We start from the raw sequence: 25,001 nt of genomic DNA, 5'->3' as shown, positions 1-25,001 counted from the left end.
TTATCTCCTACTATTCTCCAGAATTCTTTCTCTTCCTGCCAGTGTCCCACCTTCTATTTCCTGCCTCAGCTCATTGGCCATCAGCTTTTTTATTGACAGGTGATGTTTATAACAGATCCTCTCTACAGTGGAGGAGCCTTGTCGTGTAAGAGGATGCTAACCTACACCCAGGACGTCAGTGGCTAGTCAAGTCTGGCATGTGTATAAAGTAATGACATTAGGAACATTATGCTGAGACACAATATAACAAACATTCATATGAAAATAGCAAACTCCACAGAAGTGGACTGTGAGCTTTGGACAACAAATATTTTATACATTAAAGTCATGGTAATGTTTGCATTTATAGGTGCTGTGTCACACAGAAAACTGAAGTGCTATTTCAAATCCACGGAATAATCCTCAGCATGGTGGCACATGATGGTGTGTGTGAATATGCCCTAACTGGAAGACACATAAAACTCCCACTTCCATAAGAAAAGAAGTGCTACATTTTATGAAAAACACAAGCCTACCACTTCCATTTTCATTGTAAGCCACTCACTTATTGGTCTGATAGCAATGATCTGACCAGAGAGCTACAAAAAAGCTCCCTGTGTCAGGAAAGGTAACCACAAACTAGAAGGCAGAAATTGGCAAAGGCCAATTAACCAGAATACGATAATATTAAATACTTCCCCCAAATTTTTCTATAGCATATTGCCAATATGGTAAACTGAGAGATCAACCACCCATTTTCTATTAGTTAGCCAGCCTGTTGTTAGAGCAGGACTTTGTACAGACCAACCAGCAGTATAAATAAGGACATGAGACTTTTATTATAGTTTAAAGTTTATAGTTTAGGCACTTTGCTAGGGCAGGCTCCCAGCTATGGTTGAAACTTAACCAAACTCTTAGAGTTTACGACCCACCACATGGGTAGCTCTAGACCTTTCTCTGCTCTCTCTGGTCCATGCCTGTTCCTTTCCAAGTCAGCTCTCTGAATCTCCAGTCTGCTTTCTTCTCCTTCAGAGCTCTCTCTTCCGGAAGTTCTGCCCTCCTCCTCCCTGTTCCAGCTATTGGCCATTAGATTTCCTTCCCAACCAGTCAGTAGTGAGACAATCTCTTATACAATTCTAGATTGCCTTTAGGCTGGTGAGGAAGGTCGACAAATATACACTAAATTGAAAACCTGGTAATGGGCTATAGAAATGACAATACCAGAATCCCTGCTAGCATTTAGCTCTCTGCCAGGACAGAATTAACAGTTGGAAATACAGAGACACACCCTCACACAATGTGAAGAAAAGTTATCCCAACAGGTGGTAGTTAAAAATAATTAAAATTCAAAGTGGGAGCTATTTTTTAACTTTTTGATTCTTTGTGAAATTCACATCACGCACCCCAATCCCACTCATCTCCCTGTCTCTTTATATCAGCCCTGCCCTTGCAACCCTGCCTTGCCATCAGTAGAAAACAAAAAAATAAAAACAAGCAACAACAATAAACCCAAAATATCTTGGACCACTGCAACTCATATAAAGGAAAGTTGGCTTCGAACTCAGGGATCCGCCTGCCTCTGCCTCTCAAGTGCTGGGATTAAAGGCATGTGCCACCAAGCCAGGTTAAAATATCTTTAAAAAAAAAAAAGTATATAAAACAATGTCCCAAATGGGAAAGGCACATTTCTGGTGACAGGGTGACAGTAGAAAATAGAATCACATCAAGTTTACTGATGGGACTGGAGAGATGGTTCAGTGAGAGACATCTTGAGAGAGTTGGGGGTAACAAACTACAGTAGAGAGCCATCCTGAGCTATCCTATTGAGAGTACTTGCTGCTCTTGCAGAGGACCCAGGTTTAGTTCCCAGCACCCACATGGCAGCTTGTAACCATCCTTAACTCTGATTTTACGGGGTCTGGCTTCTTCTTCTTACTCCTCAGGCACCAGGCACATGTCAAGCATGCACATACATGCAGGCAAGATGCTAATATACAGAAATATATTTTCTGAGGCAGGTCTTACCATGTAGCTCTGACTGGCCTAAAACTTGCTGGGCAGACCAGGCTGGCCTTAAATGCAAGAGATCCACTTGCCTGAGTATCGGGATTAAATGTGTACACCACTACACTTAGCCTTCAGTTTTTGAAAAATATTTCTGAAGTTGATGAGAATGCTCAGCAGGCAAAGGCGCCGACTCCCCTAAGTTGTTCTCTCTGTGCTCTGTTACTCGTGCTTGTACATACACACACACACACACACACACACACCAATGCACACGCATAATTTTAAAAAACTTTAATGTATTCAGTTTATAAGTAAAATAATATTGAAGGATTAAAGGAAAAATTTCTGAACCATGTTATTTAACAAGATAATGTTAATTGGCGGTGACAGGGAATTAAAAGAGGATCTCATGTAGCCCAGGCTATGTAGTTGAGACTGGTCTTGAACTGCTGATCTTCCTCTCTGGTCCTCCCAAGTGCTGGTACTATTTATTGGAGGTGTGGCCACCTCTCACAAGTAAACATTAGTTAAAAACAATCTAGACAGTGGTGGCGCACGCCTTTAATCCCAGCACTTGGGAGGCAGAGGCAGGTGGATTTCTGAGTTTGAGGCCAGCCTGGTCTACAGAGTGAGTTCCAGGACAGCCATGGCTACACAGAGAAACCCTGTCTTGAAAAGCTAAACCAAACAAACAAAAAACAAAAAACCTAACATATGTACATTTTATATTCTAGCATTTCAATAAAATCTGTTGCACCTGTCTGCCAGGAGGGATGGTATGGTTAGCAACGGCTAGACCAAAGTCTGTGCTCATCAGCACCCAGCAGCCTTTGCAAGGACATCTAGGGCATTTGCTGTGTGCCTCAATGAGAGCCGGTCAGCCAGGACATGTGACAGCCCCAGAGGCCTATGTGGGAATTAGAGAGTACTAACAAATTTCCAAGGATCATTTAGAAAGAATGAAGATTTCCATTTTCCAAATATACAATATAGTGGACATGGTGCTGTGGACCTTTGATATCAGAATTCAGGATATAGAGGCAGAGAGATCTCTGTGAGTTCCGGGAGAGCCAAGTCTACAAAGTGAGACTCTGTCTCAAAACAAAAAACAAACAAACAAACAAAAAACCCCAAAGCAAACAAAAAACAAAATAACACACACAAAACCCCATAAAACATACTAGTGGAAGCAAATTATTAATCAAGGAGGCATACAGGCTGTGTGTGTGTGTGTGTGTGTGTGTGTGTGCTTGTGCATGAATATATGTGTCTAGACTGAATCTAACTAAGAACAAAACGTTATGTAGACAAAGTGGTTCTCAACCTGTGGGTCAAGACCCCTTTGGCAATGATTTATCTCCAAGCATATTTACAATTCATAACAGTAGCAAAATTACAATTATGAAGTAGCAACAAAATTTTATGGTTGGTGTCACCACAACAGGAGGCTCTACTAAAATGACACAGCATTAGGAAGGTTGAGAACCACTGTTAGTTATAAAGCATCTCAGCACCAGCTCACCAGTGCAGTAAGAGAAAGGTTTTGGACAGCTTCTGTGTCTGTGAGCACCCAGCCTCAGGGAAGACACGTTTCTAAATCTCTCGCCAAAGTGACTTGATGTTTGGTTTCTAAAAATTGCTTTTCAGTCCCAAGGTTCAAGATGAAACTATTTGTGGAAAATTATGCAAAAGGAGAGGCAGACTTGAGGGTTATGTCCTACGGCAGTGTTGCAACTGCTTGCATTCTTTTATCTCAGCCCTCAATAGCATTGATGCCTTGTCCTGGAATCTCTACCATGGGAGATCTAGGGCAGGGCCTGTCACATAGTTGGGAATCAATGCCCACTTTCTAAATGCATTCAATAGCTAAGGAAAGATCTGTCCAGCAAATAATTTTGGTCCAGCAAAAAATAGATGTGATAAAACCTTTCTTTAATTCTCTATCAAAATATTTCTCAAATTTGTGCTCTTGAAATTCCAAGGATATACATTCACAGACAGCTGGAGTGAAGATTCCCCAGATCCCCAGTGGGACCAAGAGCCTCAATTTAGCTATGAGGTAGTTGTCCACAGAGGGGCAGCACAGTTCAGTAGTTTAAAACTCAGGTCCTGTTCTGAACCCTACTGACTGTTTTCCTAAGTCTTTAAAATATACAACTCCCCAAGTACATGAAAATTGGGTCATTCCTGAAGCATCCCCCATAGGCCATATTATCTGACACAAAAGTGGCTTATTATGTCCTTGATGTCTTGAATAGGAAAATAGCACTTGCCGTGCAGGACTTCTTTTTCTTTCTTTCTATCTATCTATCTATCTATCTATCTATCTATCTATCTATCCATCCATCCAGGTATGTATTTATGTATGTATGTATCCATCCATGTATCTATCTATCTATCTATCTATCTATCTATCCATCCAGGTATGTATTTATGTATGTATGTATCCATCCATGTATCTATCTATCTATCTATCTATCTATCTATCTATCTATCTATGTTTTTTTGAGATAGGGTTTTTCTGTGTAGCCCTGGCTATCCTGGAACTCACTCTGTACACCAGGTGGCCTTGAACTCAGAGATCTGGACGCCTCTGTCTGGCTCTCAAGTGCTAGGATTGAAGGCAGGTGCCACCACACCGGGTTGATGTTTTTCTTTTTTAAATATAGTCTTATCAGGAGCTTGGAGAGGAGGCTCCTCTCCATGGCTAAGAGCACCTCCCAACTATGTGTAATTCTAATTCTAGGGGATCTGATGCCGTCTTCCAGCCTGAAAGTTGCCAACACACACGGTCCACATATATACATGCAGGCAAAACATTCATACATATGAAATAAAATGTTAGATTAAAAAACACTTTTTAAATAAAAGTAAATGGCCCCATGTTTTCTTCTCGTGCTTTTCTTATGTTCGGTTTGATCCATCTAGAAGTTATTTTGGCATAAGTGTGAAGTGTGGTTCCAGTTTTATTTCCCTCCAGATGGTTACCTAGTCGATCCAACATCATTCACTCATTTCCTTCATCAACTTGAAACTGCCACTTCACAATACTCAGAATTGTTACAGAATTTTTTTTTTCCTGACTTGACGGGAAGTTGCACTTTTTTTCTCTCCCTGTTTGTGGCTGTTTTTAAACGTTTAAAAGTTGCATAGAACCATCAGTATGCTATCCTAACAAGCCTTTCTCTTCGCTTCATGAATTTGTCATTACCAAGCTCATTTCGGTTTCTTCCTTTGAGTGTACTGCACACAACCTTCAAATATTATGAGCATTTCTCTCTCCCAGCTGTCACCACAGCAAACTACATATGCTAGATTTCCCTAAATCGTCTTGCTGTGCTCTTTGCAGCTCTCCGGTATACTGTTGATGTCTTCAAACAAGTTATTTCAAAGTTACTGTATTTTCGGTGGATTCAGAAGGAAAGCCTACCATCCCTATCGGGTTCCTTTTCAAATGGACAATTTCCATTCGAGAAGACAGGCCAATAGGAGCAAAAAACTATCCGTGGGAGATGAGACTGTCCTTCAAATTTATTTATTCCATTAAAAATGTTCAAAAGGAATATAGAGGTCACCCGTACTGGTGAATCATCCAAGACACTTCCAAGCTACCTCAGCAGATGGTTGACTCTCAACCATCAGTTGCCATTTAAGGGGAAAAGGAAACAGTCTGGAGAGATGCCCTTGCTGGCATCATGGCTGGCCCCGGGTTTCTATTTAAAACGGAACTAAAACCTGGCGTGTTTCTGTAGGCCATTTAGAACTACGTTAGGAAAAAAAAAATTACTCTCCATCCCAGAAGAGAGCTGCAAATGCTGAGTCAGGAGAGAAGAGGGGAATGGGAAGGCTGGGATACCCAGCCAGGTAGGAAAAGCTTTGAATGAAAGCAGCCTCAGGATGGGGGAAACAGATCCCCATGTTCGACCTCCTAACAATCCTAGGTCGTCGTCTCCCGTTCTCGTCAGCTGCCAAGGCTCCGCCCCCGAGTTTTCTCTCCCTGACTCAGCTACTCCCTTCCCCCAAGGAACGCCCGGGCTCTCTTCTCCTACCCAAACCTCTCTCCTCAGAGTCCATGTTCCACCACTGCCCTCCGTCACCTCAGAGACCCGAAGACTCCCTCCGGGATCCGCCCAGAAACCCTCAATAGGGTCCCTGCCCCAACCCACTCTCTCTGCCCCAAGTGTTGTGATACATTTACCCCCGACTCGCCAGGAGCCTTGTTCTGTCCTTGTTCTGTAGCTAACCCCGAGCCCCGCCCCACACCCGAAGCCCCGCCCCACACCCGAGCCCCGCCCACATCGGGGGCTTGCTCCAGCGGCCCTCCTTTGGCGCCAAACCCATAGATATTCGACGACTGGGTTGTCGGCCTCCGCGTTCTGGGTCCGCGTTAGAATTCTGGACTGGACGGGAAAGCCGGAGCGGGAGTTGTAAGGGATTCACCTTGAAAATCTCGGGAGGCTGTGGGTTCGAGTGGGGGTGAGTGGTGAAAAGAGGAAGCGCAGGAAAATCTGAGGAAAACTCGAAGCGTGGAGAAAGCTTTCCTCTCCGTGCCTTTTCTGTGGTAATTTTTGGTCGTTGTTGGACTTGGCCTGGTGTCTGTCACCTTCCGCCCGGGCTCCGAGGCGTGTAGTGATTTCGAGACATTGCCAACTTCCTGTAAATCAAGTCTTGAAGACCTTCTCTCGTTATGAGGGAACTAGGTGGGGCCTGGAAAATGTAGGCCTCAGCGGCCCTGACTGAGCCTCTTGCCCAGGGCCACGGGCCTCTGACCGCCTTCTCTTTGCCCGCTGCTCTCCACCAGGCCTCTGAAACCGAGGCTGGGCGCCCTGCTTCTGATGCCGGGGACGGGCGGACATGCCTGTGATCCCAGCAGAGGAAGGCAAGGCCAGTGTATCTCACACACACTGTTGCAAAGGAGAGGCAGGCGATTGATTTGCATTCCTCAGTAAGAATAGTCTGGTATTTAGCCTAATCATGGATAAGGGCTAAGAGATGGGCATGGAGGTACATGTCTGTAGTTCCAGAACTGGGGAGGTGGAGGCAGGAGAATCAAAGAGTTCCAGGCAATGTAGAACTTACACACAGGCACCCTCAGAAGGTAGAGGTAGGAAATTCATTGCAAACTCGAAGCCAGTCTGTTCTACTTAAAGGAGTTTCAGGACAGCCAAGGCTATAAGCAAAACCCTCACTCAAGACTGAAAAAACAAAAACTATTCCAGAAGAGCCTACTCAAATACTATCCTTTTTTTTTTTTTTTTTTTTTTTTTTTTTTTGTACCCAACTCTTTGCCACCTTAGTAGTTTGTTTCCTTTGTGCTGGCACCCAACACTTGACTTTGGCATTAAATGAGGAAACGTGAAGTCAGCCAGGGCTACACAGAGAAACCCTGTCTCAAACAAACAAACCCCAATCAACCAACCAAAAAAACAACAGCAAAAACAAAAAAAGGGTCTGGAGGGATGGCTCAGTGGTTAAGAGCACTGACTGCTCTTCCAGAGGTCCTGAGTTCAATTCCCAGCACCCACATGGTGGCTCACAACCATCTGTAATGGGATCCGATGCCCTCTTCTGGCATGTCTGAAGAAGTGACAGTGTACTCACATATATAAAATAAGTAAATCTTTAAAAAAACAAACAAAAAAGGGAAAAGGAATAGACTAGGAACAATATTATTCAGACTACATTTTATTGTTATCTACACCACCATGTCTATAGCTTCTCGGGATTTTTTAAAAACTAAGTTATTGGATAGTGTCCTGCTTGGTTTTGTTGTTTTGTTTTTTTAATTGAGAAAAGTTATTTATTCACTTTACATCCAGATCTCAACTTCCCTTCCCCCCTCTTCTCCCTCCTCTCCATCCCTCCCTCTTACCTCTTCTCCCACTCCCCCATCTACCTCTTCTCCTGGGAAAAGGGGAGGCCTCCCATGGACAGGAATCAGCCCCAGTATATCAAGTCACAACAAAACTAAGTCCATCCCAGTTAGGAGAAAAAGATCCAAAGGTAGGCAATACAGTCAGAGACAGATCCTGTTCCTGCTTTAGGAGTCCCACATGAAGGCCCAGCGGCACAACTGCTACATACGTGCAGAGGACCTAGGTCTGTCCCATTCCTGCTCTCTGGTTGGCAGTTCTGTCTCCCAAGCTCCCATGGGCCCAGCTTAGTTGACTTGCGATTTTCTTGTGGTGTCCTTTGCCCTTCTTCTACAGGATTCCCCAAACTCTACTCAATGTTTGGCTGTAGGTCTCTGCATCAGCTTCTAACAATCGATGGATGAAGCACCTCTGATGACATTTATGCTAGGCTCCGTCTGCAAGTATAGCAAAATATCATCAATAGTATCAGGGGTGGGTGTCCTGGCTAGTTTTATGTCAACTTGACACTACCAGCTAGAGTCATCTGAAGGGAGAGAACCTCAATTGAGAAAATGCACCGACAAGATCCAGCTGTAGGACATATTATTAATTAGTGATTGATGGAAGAGGGCCCAGCCCACTGTGGGCGGGCCCACCTGGGCAGGTGATCCTGAGTTATATAAGAAAGCAAGGCTGAGCAAGCCATGGAGAACAGCCAGCAAGCAGCATTCTTCCACAGTCTGTGCTTCAGATCCTAACTCCAGGCTTCTGCTTTGAGTTCCTGCCTTGTCTTCCCTCAGTAATGGACTGTGGTTAGGGTGTGTAAACCAAATAAACCCTCTATACTTAAGTTGCTTTTGATCAGTTTTTTTTTTCACATCAATAGAAAGCAAATTAGAGCTGGGTGGTGGTGGCACAAGCCTTTAATTCCAGTGCTTAGGAGGCAGAAGCAGGCAGATCTCTGAGTTCGAGGCCAGCCTGGTTTACAGAGCAAGTTCCAGGACAGCCAAGGCAATACAGAGAAACCCTGTTTTGAAAAAACAAAAACAAAAAAGAAATTAAGAAAACTTCTTAAATAATATTTCTTATTTTCCCAGAATTGATTATTTTACTGCTGCTCTCCTTTCAACATGAAGGAGGATCAAGTTGTGCAGGAAGAATCAGGATTCCAAGATGAGGAGGTATTATTAGAATGTTGCAAGTTAGGTTGGCTTTTCACATCCAAGGCATCTAGCCTTTCCACAAAAATCAAGTTCCTTGTTTTTTAAGCTACTGTTTTTAGCAACTAAAAGTAGAAATATGACATACACATAAATGTGTAAAGATTTCTTTGGCAAGGGTGCTAAGTTTAGCTACTTAACAACTGCCGTAAAGGTTTTTTGTTGTTTGTTTTGCAATGGAAGAGATCCGACCCAATACTTCTTGTTGGTAGGCAAATGCTCTTCCACTGGTTACATCTCCTGACCCATATGAAAATAGTTTAATAGCATCTTACTCCTACCTATACACATTGGTCCTGAACAAGGATGTCAAGATTTGTATTAAATTAAATAGGTCAAATGAGGGCTGGAGAGATGGCTCAGCAGTTAAGGTAGCTACTCTTCCAGAGGACTAGGGTTTGATTTTCAGCACCCATATGATGACAAACTCCAATTTCAAGTAGTCTGATGACTCTTTTCATCTCAGAAGACATTGCATGCATATGGTATACAGATATACATGCAGGCAAAACACTCATACACAAAAAAAACTAAACATTTTTTTAAATAGGCTCAAATAATCCACTGTTTTGGTGAGGTTTTTTTTAAGTTATGGAAGTCATTGCAAATGTAATGGGGTACCTAGGACTTTCAACATTGGTGCATCGTCTAAATATGTAACATGTTTGAAAAAGTGATCTCTTTTCATGGTTTAGAGAAGAAGAACTGAAGTATTATGGAATGACTAGTAAATTAGTCACTCTCAAAAATGTAAAATATGTTTTAAATAAGATCTAAAAATCCATTCTTTCTGTTTCATTTCATTTAGGAATCTTTGTTTCAAGACATTGACCTGTTACAGAAACATGGAATTGTGAGTAACTTTTCAGTAGTATATTAAATGGTCTGTTCCATTTTCTCAACCTTGTACTTATCAGCCCTGGATAATTGTTTATTATGTGGTGAAATGGGCTGTCTATACATCTTAAGTTGTGTAGCAACATGCTTGGTGTTCCAGAACAATTTAATCCTAGTATATGAGAACCAACCCTAAGGAGCCAAGAGACTGAAGCAAGAAGCAGTCAAATGCAAAGTTTTAGAGAATAGAAATATGGGGAATTTACTGGCAGGGGACTCTCTGAATGGCAACAAGCCTGTGTAGGACCCCACAATTTGAATTAGGAGGATACATTGGCTAAGATAAAAGTGACTTCATCAAAGCTGGAGTGAGCCTGGTTGATCTGTCAAAGACACACTCCAGGGCCCAGTAATAATAAAACTCCACATACCACTCTAGTGGTTTGGACTGTTTATAGTATGCTTAGAAATTATACAGGAAAAAACCCAACCAACTCTGGGCATTCATGGAGTTTCAGCTGACAATCTGTAGTCACATTAAACTGAAGTCATAGATCTGCCTTCTACTCTGTCTGGCATTTATATCCTACCTGTAACAACCAAAACTGTCTCTAGACACTGTCAAGGACTCTCAGTGACTGAGAAACACTGGTTCAGCTGGAGGTGTTCAGAGCTTCTCTGAACAACTGCCCCTTGTCTCTCTAGGTCTTACACTAGATAGATATGCTTTCTTTTGCAGAAAATTCCATTTGTCAAATGACCAAGGTAAATCATGGTGGCAGAAATGTAAATCAAAGTATGTGGATGTGAATAGCAATCATTGGTTAAAAGTTTGCTGAGGTTGTCTTTTAAAATCTTCATATTAATCTCTTTCCATTGATTTTAGAAAATAGAAGCAGGAGAAAATTCCAGTCTTTTGGTGATGTAGTTATTTGTGTTCCTCAGGAGCAGACGGAAAAATAAACTTTGAAAACTCTAGAGAACATATTGGTAATGAAGTTCTGTAGAAAGAAGTAGCTGAACTGAGGGGGTGAATGTGTGAGAAACTTGTTAGCTTTTCCACCAACAGACTTTTCTTTTTAATTCCTTGCTACATTGCCATGGTCTCACTAACATTCTTGGGAAAATCAGGGCAGAGCCAGAACATTTGGCAACATGCTGGGTATGTTCTACTCTGATATTTCCAGAACATTTGGCTAGATGGTGGGTGGGTTCCACCTGGTTGCTTGTGTAAAATTAGCATCTCGATGGAAAGAAATGGACACAAAGCTCGTGACATAGTAGAGAAGCCTTTTAGGTTGGCATTTTATCAATCTGCTACGCCCATTCTTTTATTTCAGAACATGGCTGATATTAAGAAACTGAAGTCTGTAGGAATCTGTACCATTAAAGGGATACAAATGACGACAAGAAGAGCCCTCTGCAATGTCAAAGGCCTCTCAGAAGCCAAAGTGGAAAAGATTAAAGAGGCAGCCAACAAGCTTATTGTAAGCCAAGTTCATTTTTTTCTCTTTTAGTTTAGCAGCGTCATCTTTCTCATGAATACTAGAAACTACAGTAGGACGTGTACATTCTTGTAGGTAGACCACAGTGCACTAGACTCCCATGTTCCTGCTTATTACTTCAATTTCAGAGCCACAGGAATTAGTCTCTGGAAGACTGGGTCAAACATTAAGATACCCAGAACATGGACTGGGTCTGATTTCCATTCCTAGAATCACATGGTAGAAAGAGACATCATGGTGTACACTCCTAACAAACATACAGTTAAGGTAATTAAAATCTAAAAAAGAACTGTTTTGTTTTTCAAAGAGACTTGCTAAACTATTAAAGGTGATTATTTTACCAAACCTTGCCTTTATACTACTCTGGCTTTTTTTTTTCTACTCTGGCTTTTTGTTCCTCTGCCATTTGTTTGTTTTTGCCTGCCCCTTCTTAGTTTGGTCTTGTCTTCTCATATATGCCTATAGCTGCTCACTAGTAAAGAATTTACTCTTTCCTGGTATAGGCCGATTGACAAGACAGCCCTAGATTGGAAAGAAGACAACGAGCATCAGTTCAGTCTGTGTGTGTGGAGCTGAAATAAATATGACCATGAACATGTCCACTGAGGCTACTGGGTTCGTTACCTATACCTTCCAGTGGCTCCACAGATTGCAAGCAGTCAGGCTGTCAGGGAAAAAAGCATATAGCCTTTGACCTCAACTCCCCTGCAGAGTTTTGGGGATCATGAGGTCCCTGTTTTTAGTCTGAAAATAGGAATAAACAAAAAGTAGTTTCCAAGTCTCCCTCTCTACAGAATACCCAAGACTTTTTATTTTTCCATGTGTACGCATGGGTCTCATGACCAAAAGTGGCAGGTAAAGCAGGAAGGTAGCACAAGTGGCATAATGGTCTTGAACTTGGAGAGGACCCAGGTGCCACTAATGTTCTTGGCCTAATTGCTTTGTTCTAGCTCCACTAAGGCATTGTATCCAGAGTCACTTCCTCAACTGCCACAATTTCTAAGTGCTATAGTACTATCCAGATTTTAGGAAACTATTACTTTCTAGCTTCTACACTTTTGTTTGTTTTAGTTTTAGTTTTTGTTTTTCAAGACAGGGCTTCACTATGTAGTCCTTGCTGTCCTAGAATTCACTCTGCAGACTAGGCTAGCCTCGGAACTAGGATATCTGCCTGCCTCTGCCTCCCAAGTGCAAGTGCTAGGAATCAAAGGCACACACCACCACAGCCTACCTAAAAATTTTTAAATGTGTGTGTGTGTGTGTGTGTGTGTGTGTGTGTGTGTGTGTGTGTGATTTAGAGGGGACTTGCACATATAGCATATAGGTTTAGAGAACAACTTTGTTGAGTTGGTTCTCTCTTTTGTAAAGTCTTATTTTATTATATATATGTATACATATATGTATATGTGAGTATATTGTATCTCTCTTCAGACACACCAGAAGAGGGCATCGGATCCCATTACAGATGGTTGTGAGCTACCATGTGGTTGCTGGGAATTGAACTCAGGACCTCTGGAAGAGCAGTCGGTATTCTTAACTGCTGAGCTATCTCTCCAGCCCTGGTTCTCTCTTTTAATTGGGTTCTGGGTTTGAACTCAAGCTAAAGTCAAAGCAAGCACTTTTCCCCAGTCATTTTACCATTGCCCATAGTCTTCTTGTCTTTAGAAGCTAAATCTCATTATTTGACACGTGTGTGTTGGTCTAGTTTGTATGCATATGTGTACAAGTGTGTGGAAACCTCGGATCTCAGTCCTCAGACACCATTTACTTGGACTCATGAAGTTGGCTGGGCTGGCTGGCCAGTGAGCTCTAAGAATCTGCCTTGTCTGTCTCCTACTTCCTGCTTTGTTTCTTTCTTGTTTGTTTGTTTGTTTTTACAAAATAGGGTTTCTCTGTGTAGCTCTGACTGTCCTGGAACTCACTTTGTAGATCAGTCTGGCCTCAAACTCACAGAGATCCTCCTGCCTCTCCCCCGCCACCATAATCCCGAGTGCTGGGATTAAAAGTGTGCACCACCACCTCCTGGCTAATTTACTGCTCTCTTTACATGAGTTCAGGGGACTGAACTTAAGTCTTTGTGCTTGCAAAGCAAAAGTTTAATGATTGAACTATCTCCCCAGCCCCTAAATTTCATGAGTGTGTATGGTATATGTACATGTGTTTGTGTGTGGGTTCATGTGCCTATGGTTGTATATTCAGATGCATCCAATGTCTTTCTCTATTACTTTCCTCCTTATTTTTGAGACAAGATCTCTTACAGAATCTGAGGCTTAGTTTTGGCTAGGCTGGCTGGCCAGTTGAGCTCCTGGGAGCCACTTCTCTCCATTCCCCAGGGCTGGGATTACAAGCACAAACAGCCATACCTAGCTTTTTACATAGCTGAGGGAATTTCAACTCAGATTTTCTTGCCTGCATAGCAAGTGTTCTTACTCACTGAGAGCCATCTTCCCAGCCATAAATTTTGTTATTCAAGGGAAACAAAAAAACCACCTTTTATGCATCCAGAGTCTTATCCTTTCTTGGCTAAAGCTGGGCCTGGGCTTACTCTTTGCTCCCCGAAGTTCTTCAGAGTTTAAGAACCACTGTTAAGAACATGGACCAACAAAGAAAAATAATTAACTGTATTTGTGTCTGTTTTCACTGTTCATCACTACATCAGCAAATAAGAATGCATCTGCCATGTAAAGACATGAATAGTGAAAACTACAGTTTCTGGGATTCTTGAAATGTCTAGAGCTATTGAATGCTATTGAATGCTGATCAATTGAAATGATGCTATTGAATGAGATCCATTGAATCACTCTAAAATACTGTTTTGTTTTGTTTTTGTGCCATGAACCTTTTCCACTTATTCTTCAAGGCTGTCTTCTAAAGACACAATATTATTATCTATGTTAGATCCATGCTGGATTGTGTCAGGTACCCTTAATCATGTGACTTAATGAGAATGTGAGATGACACTAAAGCCTTTCTTTTAAAAAAAGATTTTTATGTGTATGAGTGTTTTGTATATATGTATGTATACTATGTGTGTGCAGTGTCCATGTAGAACAAAAGAGGGCATTTGATGCTACAGATGGTTGTGAGCTACCATGTGGGTACTAGGAACTGAACCCATGTCCTCTGGAAAAGGAACAAGAACTCTTAACTACTGAGTCATCTCTCCATCCCAAGCCTATGGTTTTGCCCTGTTCTGATACAATCTTCAGAGAAGAGCTTGCACAGATGATGGCCTTGATAGATGAGGGTGTGGTGATTCGGGTACTGCTGGGCATCGATGGGCACACCAGACATCTTACACTGTTTTTAACCTCTCCATTGTCTTTCTTTAGGAACCAGGATTCTTAACTGCTTTTCAGTACAGCGAAAAGAGGAAGATGGTTTTCCATATCACTACTGGGAGTCAGGAGTTTGAGTGTGTATCTCAGTTTTTGTCACCACTAAGTACAACCTTTCGAGTCCGTGTTTCTTTTCCTAAATCTCATCGTGATTTCCACTATTTGTAGGTAGCTTCCTTGTTTGAAGGAGGTTTTAGTATTTGTTTCAAAGTGAACGTGAGGCAAATTCCAGGCTGCTTTAGGGAACAGATTACATTTCTTACAAGGAATTCACACTCATAAGTCATTTCTAATTTAACTTTTATTTGTCTATGACCTGAAAAGTCTGCTTACATTTCCTTCCTCTCCATCTTCATTAATGAAGAAAATTTCATCCCCCACTTTGTGTTTATTTAAGAATCAGTTGTTAAATTGAATATTTTAGAAGAAACAATTTTCTTAAGTCTTACAGGCCTTATTCCTCAGCAGTCCCTTTTCACTTATTCTTATGATTTCTGACATGGATTATTTTCCCCAAATTGTTTAATGTGTTTTCCCCCCAATTTTTTTTTTTTTTTTTTTGGTTTTTGAGACGGTTTCTCTGTGTAGCCCTGACTGTCCTGGAACTCACTCTGTAGACCAGGCTGGCCTGGCCTTGAACTCAGAAATCCACCTGCCTCTGCCTCCCAAGTGCTGGGATTAAAGGCGTGCGCCACCACCGCCTGGCTCATCATTTTTTTAAACTAAGGTTTAGTAGATTCTTTTGGCTGATGTTAAATTTAGCAGCTCAGGCAGCTGAGGCAACTGAGTTTAGCTTTATTTTTATTTTTTTTAATAATAGTTAATTTATAGATTTTTTCCCAGACATATCTCTTCTCCCTCTGAGCCTATAATTGTAATATATTTATGAAAGAAGCTAGGTGGTTCACTTTTTAATAGCAGAACAGGCAGGCTTTGCTAATGTAATATAATTAGGGTATAGTGGGGGTTACCAAAGGTGACACCTAGGTTTTAGGTCTGAAGATCAGCAGATTGTAGATCACAGATAAGGGACTTGTAGGAGGGGCAAATTTAGGACCAAACATTGAAGACTGCAAAGTCTAAGCTACTTATTAGACCCAAATGAATGCTAAGTACACACTCATTTTTAACACCATTCCATCACCACTACTATACACCTAAAACTATTAATTCCTTGTCTTCAGTTATCCTCCCAGAGAGCTCAATTTTCCAAATGTCTTATGGACGACTAGCACAGGGGAGGCAGAGTCAGGAGGATCTCTGTGAATTCAAGATTAGCCTGATCTACATAGTGAGTTCCAGGACAAGCAGAGTTACATAGAGAGACCCTATCTCAAAGAGCCAGACAGAAAAGAATTGAGAGAATTATAAGATGAAATAAACCCTTTCCTCCCCAAGTTGCTTTTGGTCATGGTGTTTTATGATAGCAGTAGAAACCCTAACTAGAAAGATATTACATAGAATGTTAGCAGGTAGAACAACTGCCAGGTTTTGACAGCATATATTTAATTGGCAATACAATGTTTTAGTGCATTTAATGTTCTCTATGAGAAGAACTAAAGAAGTTATGATCTCTTTCATCCATTCATTAAATGCAGTATGTGTTACTGAACTGAGCCCTGATAGGAATACTTAAAATGCCTTTGTAGTTCCTATTTGCATGTCTTTGGGGATGCAATCGCAAATAAGACAAAGAGAATATTCTCTTTAAGAGAATAGATTTATATTTGTCTAAGTAAGACAGCAATTTAAATTCAAATTGAAGCATTTTGGAAGTTACCCACAAACTTAATGAGGGCTCTGCTGATTTCAACTAAGAAAGGGGGTTAGAGAGATGGCTCAGGGGTAAAGAGCACTTGCTGCTCTTACAGGGCTAGATTTGGTACCCAGCACCCATATGGTGGCTCATAACTCACACTTTTAATCCCAGCACTCAAGAGGCAGAGGCAGAGGCAGGGGAATCTCTGTGAGTTTGAGGCCAGCCTGGATTATATATAGAGAGATCATATCTCAAAAAAATTGAATATTCAGTTAATTTTTAGAAATATTATCTATGTACACTTTGAGAAACTTGATTAGTAACAAGATAATTACTGGTGTGTAATTCATGCTTCTTAGCATGTACAAAACCCTGATTTTATCCCTAGAACCACAAAATAAAACACATCTTTTAATTCCAATTAAAAAAAATTATGGATATAAAGCCTTACTGACTTATTTACTATTGGTACTCAGAAGTAAGAACAGGCCTTATAAATAAATTGCTTTATTCATCTGCCTGCCCTTCCACAGAGAACCAGTGATCTAAATACTTAGTGTCATTTCTTTCAACTATGAATTCCTGTTCTTCTTGTATAGATAGACAGATGATATGTTACTAATTATACACATTTTATTTCCTTTGTTTGTTTGTTTTTTGAAACAAGCTCTCTCTACATAGTCCTGCCTGTCCTAGAACTCACTATGTAGACTAAGCTGATGTTGAACTCACAAAGGTCCTCCTGCCTCTGCCTCTTTAGTGCTGGGATTAGATGCATGTGGCCACTACACCTAGTCCATTTTCTTTCTTGATATCTTTATTTATACTCTGTCACCAATACTTTATATCTGTTTTCAGTAAATTACTAGGAGGTGGCATTGAAAGTATGGCAATTACAGAAACTTTTGGAGGTAGGTAGAACCTTAATAGTTTTCTGTGGAATGATATGTGTATATATGAAAAATAATAAATAAGTTTCTACTTGGGAAGTTTAGATGAAGTGTCAATTATTATAATATAGGATCATTCCAAGCTAAAATAAAAGTATATACTAACATTAACATATTTCTTATTGATATTTTTCTTCTTATCTCTGATTACTATAGAAAGAAATTATTTTTTTCTCTTATTTGCTCAAAAGGTAATTGAATAATAAGGTTGTTCTTTTGTTTAGGCAACACATATTCCAGGAATATAGAAAATATTTTTTCTCAGTTTGTAGCATATATAATATGATGTGTACACGAGTGCATGCTTGTGTGTGAGTACATACAGGGTCTTACTGCGTGGTCCTGACTAGCTTGTAACTCACAAAGAACTATCTGACTCTGCTTCCAAAGTGCTAATATTAAAGGCCTGCATCACCCCTGGCCTATATACTATATTTTCCCAGATAATCCATGTACAGCTGTTTTTAAATGTGGAATCTTGACAGTCTAATATTTGTAGTCTTAGAGAACCAAATGTTTTTGTTACTATTTCTGTTGACTTGAATAAGTAAATTTGGTTTTTATTATTTCTACTGACTCAATATTAGCTATTTCTCTAATTGTGTATTGCTTATGAGGTTTCTAAAAAAGATTTATTTATTTCTTTATTTATTTATTTACACAGTATTCTGCCTGCATACCAGAAGAGGGCACCAGATCTCATTATAGATGGTTGTTAGCCACCATGTAGGTGCTGGGAATTGAACTCAGGACCTTTGGAAGAGCAGTCAGTGCTTTCAACCTCTGAGTCATCTCTCCAGCCCACATATGAACTTTTTAAAAATTTAAACGAAGAGTTCAGTGGACCCAAGTGATTAGTAGAAAAGTTTTCCTATGGAGAACATTTGCTTCTGCTGTCAACTAGGGATGTCACTATTCAGGATCACATCAGCTTTTCCTTGAGGATCTCAGCACAGTGAGGGAGCCTGGCTCTCCTTTCTGTGGTCAGGTCTGAAACCTAAACAGTTTTGTTGAGGAGGATGAACTTTTTTCTCTCACTTTTGGTATTCATACATGTAGTATCCTTTTGTCATAGGATACTATGTGTAAGTAGTAAGATCTCTTGTGGAATACTGGAGATTTAATCTGGAACCTTGGGCTTTTAGACAAGTGCTCTTCCACTAAGCAACATTCCTAACACTATGCAGTGTGTTTGGTTTGGTTTGGTTTTTGTTGTTTTGTTTTTGCTTGTTTGTTTAGTGAAAATATCTAATAAAACTTTTCTAAAAGTTCCTTTTTTAAAATTTCACAGAATTTCGTACTGGAAAAACTCAGCTGTCTCATACCCTCTGTGGTAAGAACACATACTAAAATTAGCAACACAGCAGTGATAGAACATTCACTTAATAGAATTCTGCTGCATTTTACATGATTGTATGCAGTCTTATCCAGTTTTCAAGGAAACAAAATCTCAAGAGGTTATACAGTCTACTGTTACACAGATGGTTTTGGAATGTGTGTTGAGATAGTGTTGTCAGTCCTGTACTGGAACATCTGAGTGGAAGTACAAAGAAGGTAAGTGCTTTATGAACAAATTGACAGGAGGGGCACACAGTGTGTCAATTTCTTCCTATCCATATTTTCTATCTTTTAAAAAAGCACAGTGAGGACATAAAATTTATTGAAGACTAGAATACTTTCTATGGGGTGCATTCTGTCCAAAGAGAGGAGTCAAATTAAATTTGGGGCCTATCAAGATGGCTCAGTGGGTACAGGCATTTGCCTCAGAAACTGAGCTTGATCCTAGACCCCACATGGCAGAAAGAGTCAACTCCTACAAGTTGTCCTCTGACCTTCACAGATGTGCCATTGCATCATGTGCCCCTAAAATAAATACATATGTAAGTAAATTTAATTTTGGTGGTTTTGGTTGGTTAGTGTTTTTGAGACAAAATGTTACTATCTAGGTAGCTCTGGCTAACTGAAATTTATTGTGTAGACCAGGCTGACTTCAAACTCACAGAGAGATCTGCCTGCTCTGCTTTTCAAGTGCTGGGATTAAAGGCATGGACCACCACATCTGGCAAAGAATTTTTTTTTTTTTTTTTTCTTTTGGTTTTTCGAGACAGGGTTTCTCCGTGTAGCCAGAGATGTCCTGGAACTCACTCTGTAGACCAGGCTGGCCTCGAACTCAGAAATCTGCCTGCCTCTGCCTCCCAAGTGCTGGGATTAAAGGCGTGTGCCACCACTGCCCGGCCAAAAATAAATTTTTAAAAGAAGTAAATATATAATTTTTTTCTAAAACAAAATAAACAAATTCCTTATTAATGAAGATTTTTATTTGTATTTGTTTCACTTAAGTAAAAGGAACATGCAAAAGTGATTAAAAGGAGGTTCTGATGTGTAACCTAACACATGTGAATATTGATATATACAAGCTAGCACAACACACAAACACACAAGAAAAAGTGAAAAGTAGGCTGTATTGTAGAATCAAAATGTCTTGGCTCCACTGATAACTGTGGGCAAGTTGGTTTACCCTTAATTCTCCTCACAGTCAAACTGAAATAATAATAGTGCCAAATTTTGGGAGAATTTTGAAAAGTGAAATAATGTGTGTGCGTAGTATGAAGTAACTATGTTAACTACAGCAGGATAATACATATGAGTTGGGGATATAGCTCAGTTTAGATAAAGATGTGTCTAGCATATATGAAGCCCTGGGTTCAATCCTCAACTCTATATAAACCATTCTAAACCTATATAATTTTATATAGAGGTGGACCAGAGTTCAAGGTCATCCTTAGCCACATGGTAATTAGGTTAGATGCCAGCCTGGAATACAAGAGAACCTGCCTTAAAGCAAATGCTTGGGCTAGGGAAATGGCTCAGTTGAGAAAGTGCTTGCCACATAATTGTGAGGCCTTGAGTTTGCATCTGAGCACTTTTGTACAATGCTGGGTCAATACAACATATACATATAATCCCAGTGCTGGGGAGACTGAGACAGGACGACTCCTGGGCTTTGCTGGCTAGCTAGGCTAGCAAAATCAGCAAGTTCCAGGTTCAATAAGAGATGCTGTCTCCCTGGGCCATGTGGCACATGCCTTTAATCCCAGCACCTAGGAGGCAGAGGCAAGCAGATCTATCAACCGAAGCTATATAGGAAGACCTTGTCTCAAAACAAACAAAACCCCAAAATTATATTTACTTATATATTTATCTTAGGGGAACATGATGCAAAAGCATGTCTATGGAGATGGTCTACATAATGAGTTCCAGGACAGCCAGGGCACACAGAGAAACTATGTATTGCAAAAATAAAAAAAAAAAAAGATGTTTTCTCTCAAAAGGTGGACATATATAAGAAGAGGTACAAATGCCTATAGTACACACACATATACATACATACATACATATACACATATACATACATACATACATACATACATGTACAAAGTAAATGAATTTCAATATTGACAGCAATTTAAAGGTAACAAGTTATTTAGCATAACTTATATTTATGTTATGAAAGTAAAATTAGTAACATTTAAATTCTAATTCTGTTTATTTGGGAGAATTGACTTTGACAAATATTTCCCAGTGTGAGAGATGTTGAAATTCTCAGTTGAATTATTATCCTGAGTCAGAGTTTTATTGCTGTGAAGAGACACCATGTTCATGGCATCTTTTATAAAAGAAAACGTTTAATTGAGACTGGCTTACCATTTTCAGAGGTTTAGTCCATTGTCATCATGGCATGAAACATGGTGGCATGTAAGCAGACATAGTGCTGGAGTTGAAAGTTCTACATTTTAATCCACAGGCATCAGAAGGCATTTGTGTACCACACTGGTTATAGCTTGAGCATATATGACCTCACCTCTCAGTGATGTACTTCTCCAACAAAGCCATACCTCCTAATAGTGCCACTCCCCATAGCCAAGCATTCAGAGACATGAGTCCATGGGAGCCATTGCTATTCAAACCACCACATCCTGCCAAATTATTTATTTTCCTACTAGTTACTGAAGTGGAAATATAGCAATCTTTTTAGAAGCCAATGGGTCATTGTTCTTTACTGAGTTTACTAGAGTTGCAACCAACATGAAATTAATGTTTATTATGTATTTATTTGTGCAAAGTTTGTTCATTCTTGTTAATATTAATTTTTTATTGTTCCCTAGTGACAGCTCAACTTCCAGGAGCAGGCGGCTACTCAGGAGGAAAGATTATCTTCATTGATACAGAAAATACTTTGTAACCCTTTTATTTACACAAGTCCTAAGGCAGTGTTGTAGAACAATATTACTACAAAAGAGAGTGCCTTGATGTATTTTGCCAATGATGACAAAAGCCAAGGGGACAGCAGTGCTGACCAAGTGCTCACATCACTGCTTGATTTACTTATCTACACCTGTACATAATCTGATGAAAAGTAACAAAGAAATACATGAGATAAAATTGTACCTTAATCATTCTTAAACTTCATATCCAAAGATTTTGCCTCAAGTAGAGGGAAAGACTTGAAGAACTTAAGAGTATAGAAGGAAAGGGTCAGAGCTGTTTGGGTCCCAGAGGACATGGCAGTTTAATTGATATAAAAGTATTCTAGAATAGTCATCCAGAAAGGTGATTTGGGTCTAAGACATGAAGGGCTTTGAAACAAGATGATGGGTGTCAATTAGATATTTTTTCAAAAATCTAAGAAAATGGGAGTTTTTTTTTTACCTAGGTTGGGAGCAATAAGAACAAAAAGAAACTGGGTGTAGTGGTACACACTCAGAAAGCAGAGCAGGCTGATCCCTGAGTTCAAGGCCAGCCTTGTCTACAGAGTGAGTTCCAGGATGGCCAGAGCTATGTAGAAAAACCTTGTCTCAAAAAGCAAGCAAACAAATGGAAGGAACAAAAAAGAACAGAACAGGAAACGTTAGCAAGGGAACTGCAGACAAAGGAGAGTGGCTTGAGAAGTGTGTCCTTACTGGAGTGGTACTGAGGACAACCAATGTTTCTTGGCAGTTTGTTGAACATGAAGGACATGAGGCAGTATAGATGGCAATGGGAAATTCTGAGGAAAGGGTAGAGTCAGAGATGTGGATGAAAGAGAGGGTAGAGAAAACTGCTTGTTTTTATGAAAAGGTCTAAAAAAAAAAAAGTACAGTCAGAGGAAGGAGAAAGTCTTCAGAAGGCAAGCAAATGTGAAATGTGAAGAATGAGGTAGATCACTGGAGTTGGGAATTGGTTCCAGGGGACATTTATTGTGGAGTCTGAGATGATGGAAGTGTCTTGCAAGAAAACAGCAAGTGAGGGAGGCATTATATAAATTGGATGGAAACAGTGGTTTGAGAACGTACCAGGTTCAGAAGATAGATCTGCACAGCTTCATTAATCAATTCACGGTGAAGCCCAGCCTGCTTCACCAGGCTTATTTCTCACCATGGTTATAACTAGAGACAAAGAGATGGGAATGTTCCAGTCCTGCTAAATATGCTTTGTTGTGAAAAATTGGAAATGCTGTACATTAACATTCTTTGGGCTATAAGGGTTTTTTGTGCTGTCATCAAGGCTTCTTATATCCCCAGAGCTTTTGTTTTGTTGTATCACCTTAAGTACTGCTTCCAGGAAGGTGATCAGGGTTGCAAAAACAGACTGTTTCTCATGTCTAAAATGCCTTTGCTTTGCTCTCTTCTGTTGGTTGTCTTGGCTGGTCATATTGAAATCCATGTGTTTGTTGCTTTCCATCAGACAGGGGATTTGCTCCCTCTGATCCCATGTCATAGCCTTACTGAATCACACAAGTAGTTAAGCCTCTCATATAAAGGCCTGATCTTTCTGGTTGTTTGTAATTACCCAATTCAGAAAATCTTGGCCTTCCAGAACTATTGCAGAATTTATTATAAGAAACACTCCTGTGAAAGAAAAACAAGAAAAATTTCAGAATGTTGAGAAATCTGGGCGTGAGAAGTCTCTGGAACCTTCTAAGTTGGGAAGGGAGGGTAGGATGTTTAGAGCTGTAACAAGAGGGGCTCAGCTGGAGTTCAGCTAGGCATAGAAAGAGTAACTGCAGAGGGGGTCGGAATGGCTCTTGCAGATCAGCAATCTGGATTTCATCAAGACAGGGAGAGAAGAGTTAGGAGCAAAGGGAAATTCAGGGGGGAAATCTCTCATGTTGTTCTCTTGGGGTTTCTCAACCTATATAGCTGTCTCTTGTTATTTTTCTTACATTTCTATTATAACTCTTTATGCTTTCTACTATTAATGGGTAAATACTTGTAGATTGATTTGTATTTTCCCTCAGTGTAAGCCCAACTCTTAAACCCCTGTTCAGATAGAATCCATGGTTTGTAGAAGCTGACATGAATGGCACTTTTGTTGCCTCTTGCCTAGAATGTGCAAGGGGTTAATACCTAACAGTGGAGTTAAAAAAGAAAGATAAACCTAGCAGTGATGGTACACACCCTTTGTCTCAAAACAAACAAATCAACCAACCAAAACCCAAATTAAATAAATACATAAATAAATAAAAATTTCAAAGAGTGGCCTTGCTTCCCAGCAGCTAATAGTGTTTTATGAACAATGAAAACGAGTAAAATGAAACTGCAGACAGGCAGGTCACTAAGGACCAGAAAATAAAGTGGAATTACTTTCTGTAGTTTACCAGTTAGTGATTGTTAGCATCTTCCACCTTTGGGGGTATATGGATTTGCCTCCATTGGAACTTTGTAATTTCAGAACACCTTCCTTTAGAAGAAGGTGTATAAAAGCCAAATAAAACAAAACAAAAAAACCCTGCTTCGATCATTCCCTTTTAGACCCTTGAGGTTATTTTTTGACCCTTCATATAGTTAAATTTGTCAATTTTTGGCCACATTTTTAGTGGAATGCTAAACTATTTCATTTTGAGCCAATGAAGAATTTGAAATGACTTGAATATAACTCATGACATTAGTGTTCTAGGTCTATTTTTACAGAGCTGAGAACAAAAGAGACTCACAAACCTTAGTTTCTAGTTTTTCTATTTTAACTATTCTGCAGTGTAATCCTAAATTATTTGCCAAAACTCTGTCAATGTCCTTATAAAATGAAGACATCACAGCAAGCTTCTAAACTTATTTTAAAAATTATATACCTTAATATTTAATTTCTGATTTACCATATCTGTGACACCTACCATTATATAAGACGTTTTGAAGCAGTTATGAAAAACAACAGCTCTGGCAGTTTCTTAAGTAATTAGTAGCATCCAGAATGCCTTTGCAGATGCACTGTTACGTCTCAGATGCTTTACTTGCTCCAGGGCTACCTCTTGTAGCTATCTAAACTTTCTTTGGAATTGGTTTATTGGATCCTTAATCTTGGCACACTCCAGCCGTCCAGATCGCCTTCGGGACATCGCTGATCGCTTCAACGTAGACCATGATGCAGTACTGGACAATGTGCTCTATGCACGTGCCTATACTAGTAAGACCCTGTGCAGTTGCATGCTTGGGTTATGGGGAGTTTGACAACACTAGCTTACCATTTGATGCTACATTTTCACTCATTTTCCTTGTTTTATTTACATTTTCTACA

At 40.1% G+C, this 25,001-nt stretch overlaps 1 protein-coding gene across 2 annotated transcripts in view; it reads left to right on the top strand.

Moving 5' to 3' along the window:
* The first annotated feature begins 8,944 nt into the window (after positions 1-8,944).
* The window catches only part of Dmc1 (DNA meiotic recombinase 1), a 37,576-nt gene continuing 21,519 nt past the window's right edge, over positions 8,945-25,001 (top strand). For both annotated transcript variants that reach the window (XM_076911634.1, XM_034517218.2), the window contains exons 1-8: positions 8,945-9,022; positions 9,870-9,914; positions 11,239-11,385; positions 14,736-14,818; positions 17,359-17,411; positions 18,742-18,783; positions 21,617-21,689; positions 24,799-24,890. In XM_076911634.1, the coding sequence (XP_076767749.1) occupies positions 8,972-9,022; positions 9,870-9,914; positions 11,239-11,385; positions 14,736-14,818; positions 17,359-17,411; positions 18,742-18,783; positions 21,617-21,689; positions 24,799-24,890 (586 nt within the window). In that variant the 5' untranslated portion in view covers positions 8,945-8,971. The remainder of the gene's footprint in view (positions 9,023-9,869; positions 9,915-11,238; positions 11,386-14,735; positions 14,819-17,358; positions 17,412-18,741; positions 18,784-21,616; positions 21,690-24,798; positions 24,891-25,001) is intronic.

This window comes from Arvicanthis niloticus, chromosome 13 (genome assembly GCF_011762505.2).
Source record: "Arvicanthis niloticus isolate mArvNil1 chromosome 13, mArvNil1.pat.X, whole genome shotgun sequence".
NCBI lineage: Eukaryota > Metazoa > Chordata > Mammalia > Rodentia > Muridae > Arvicanthis > Arvicanthis niloticus.
This window is presented reverse-complemented; position numbering and strand designations above follow the sequence as displayed.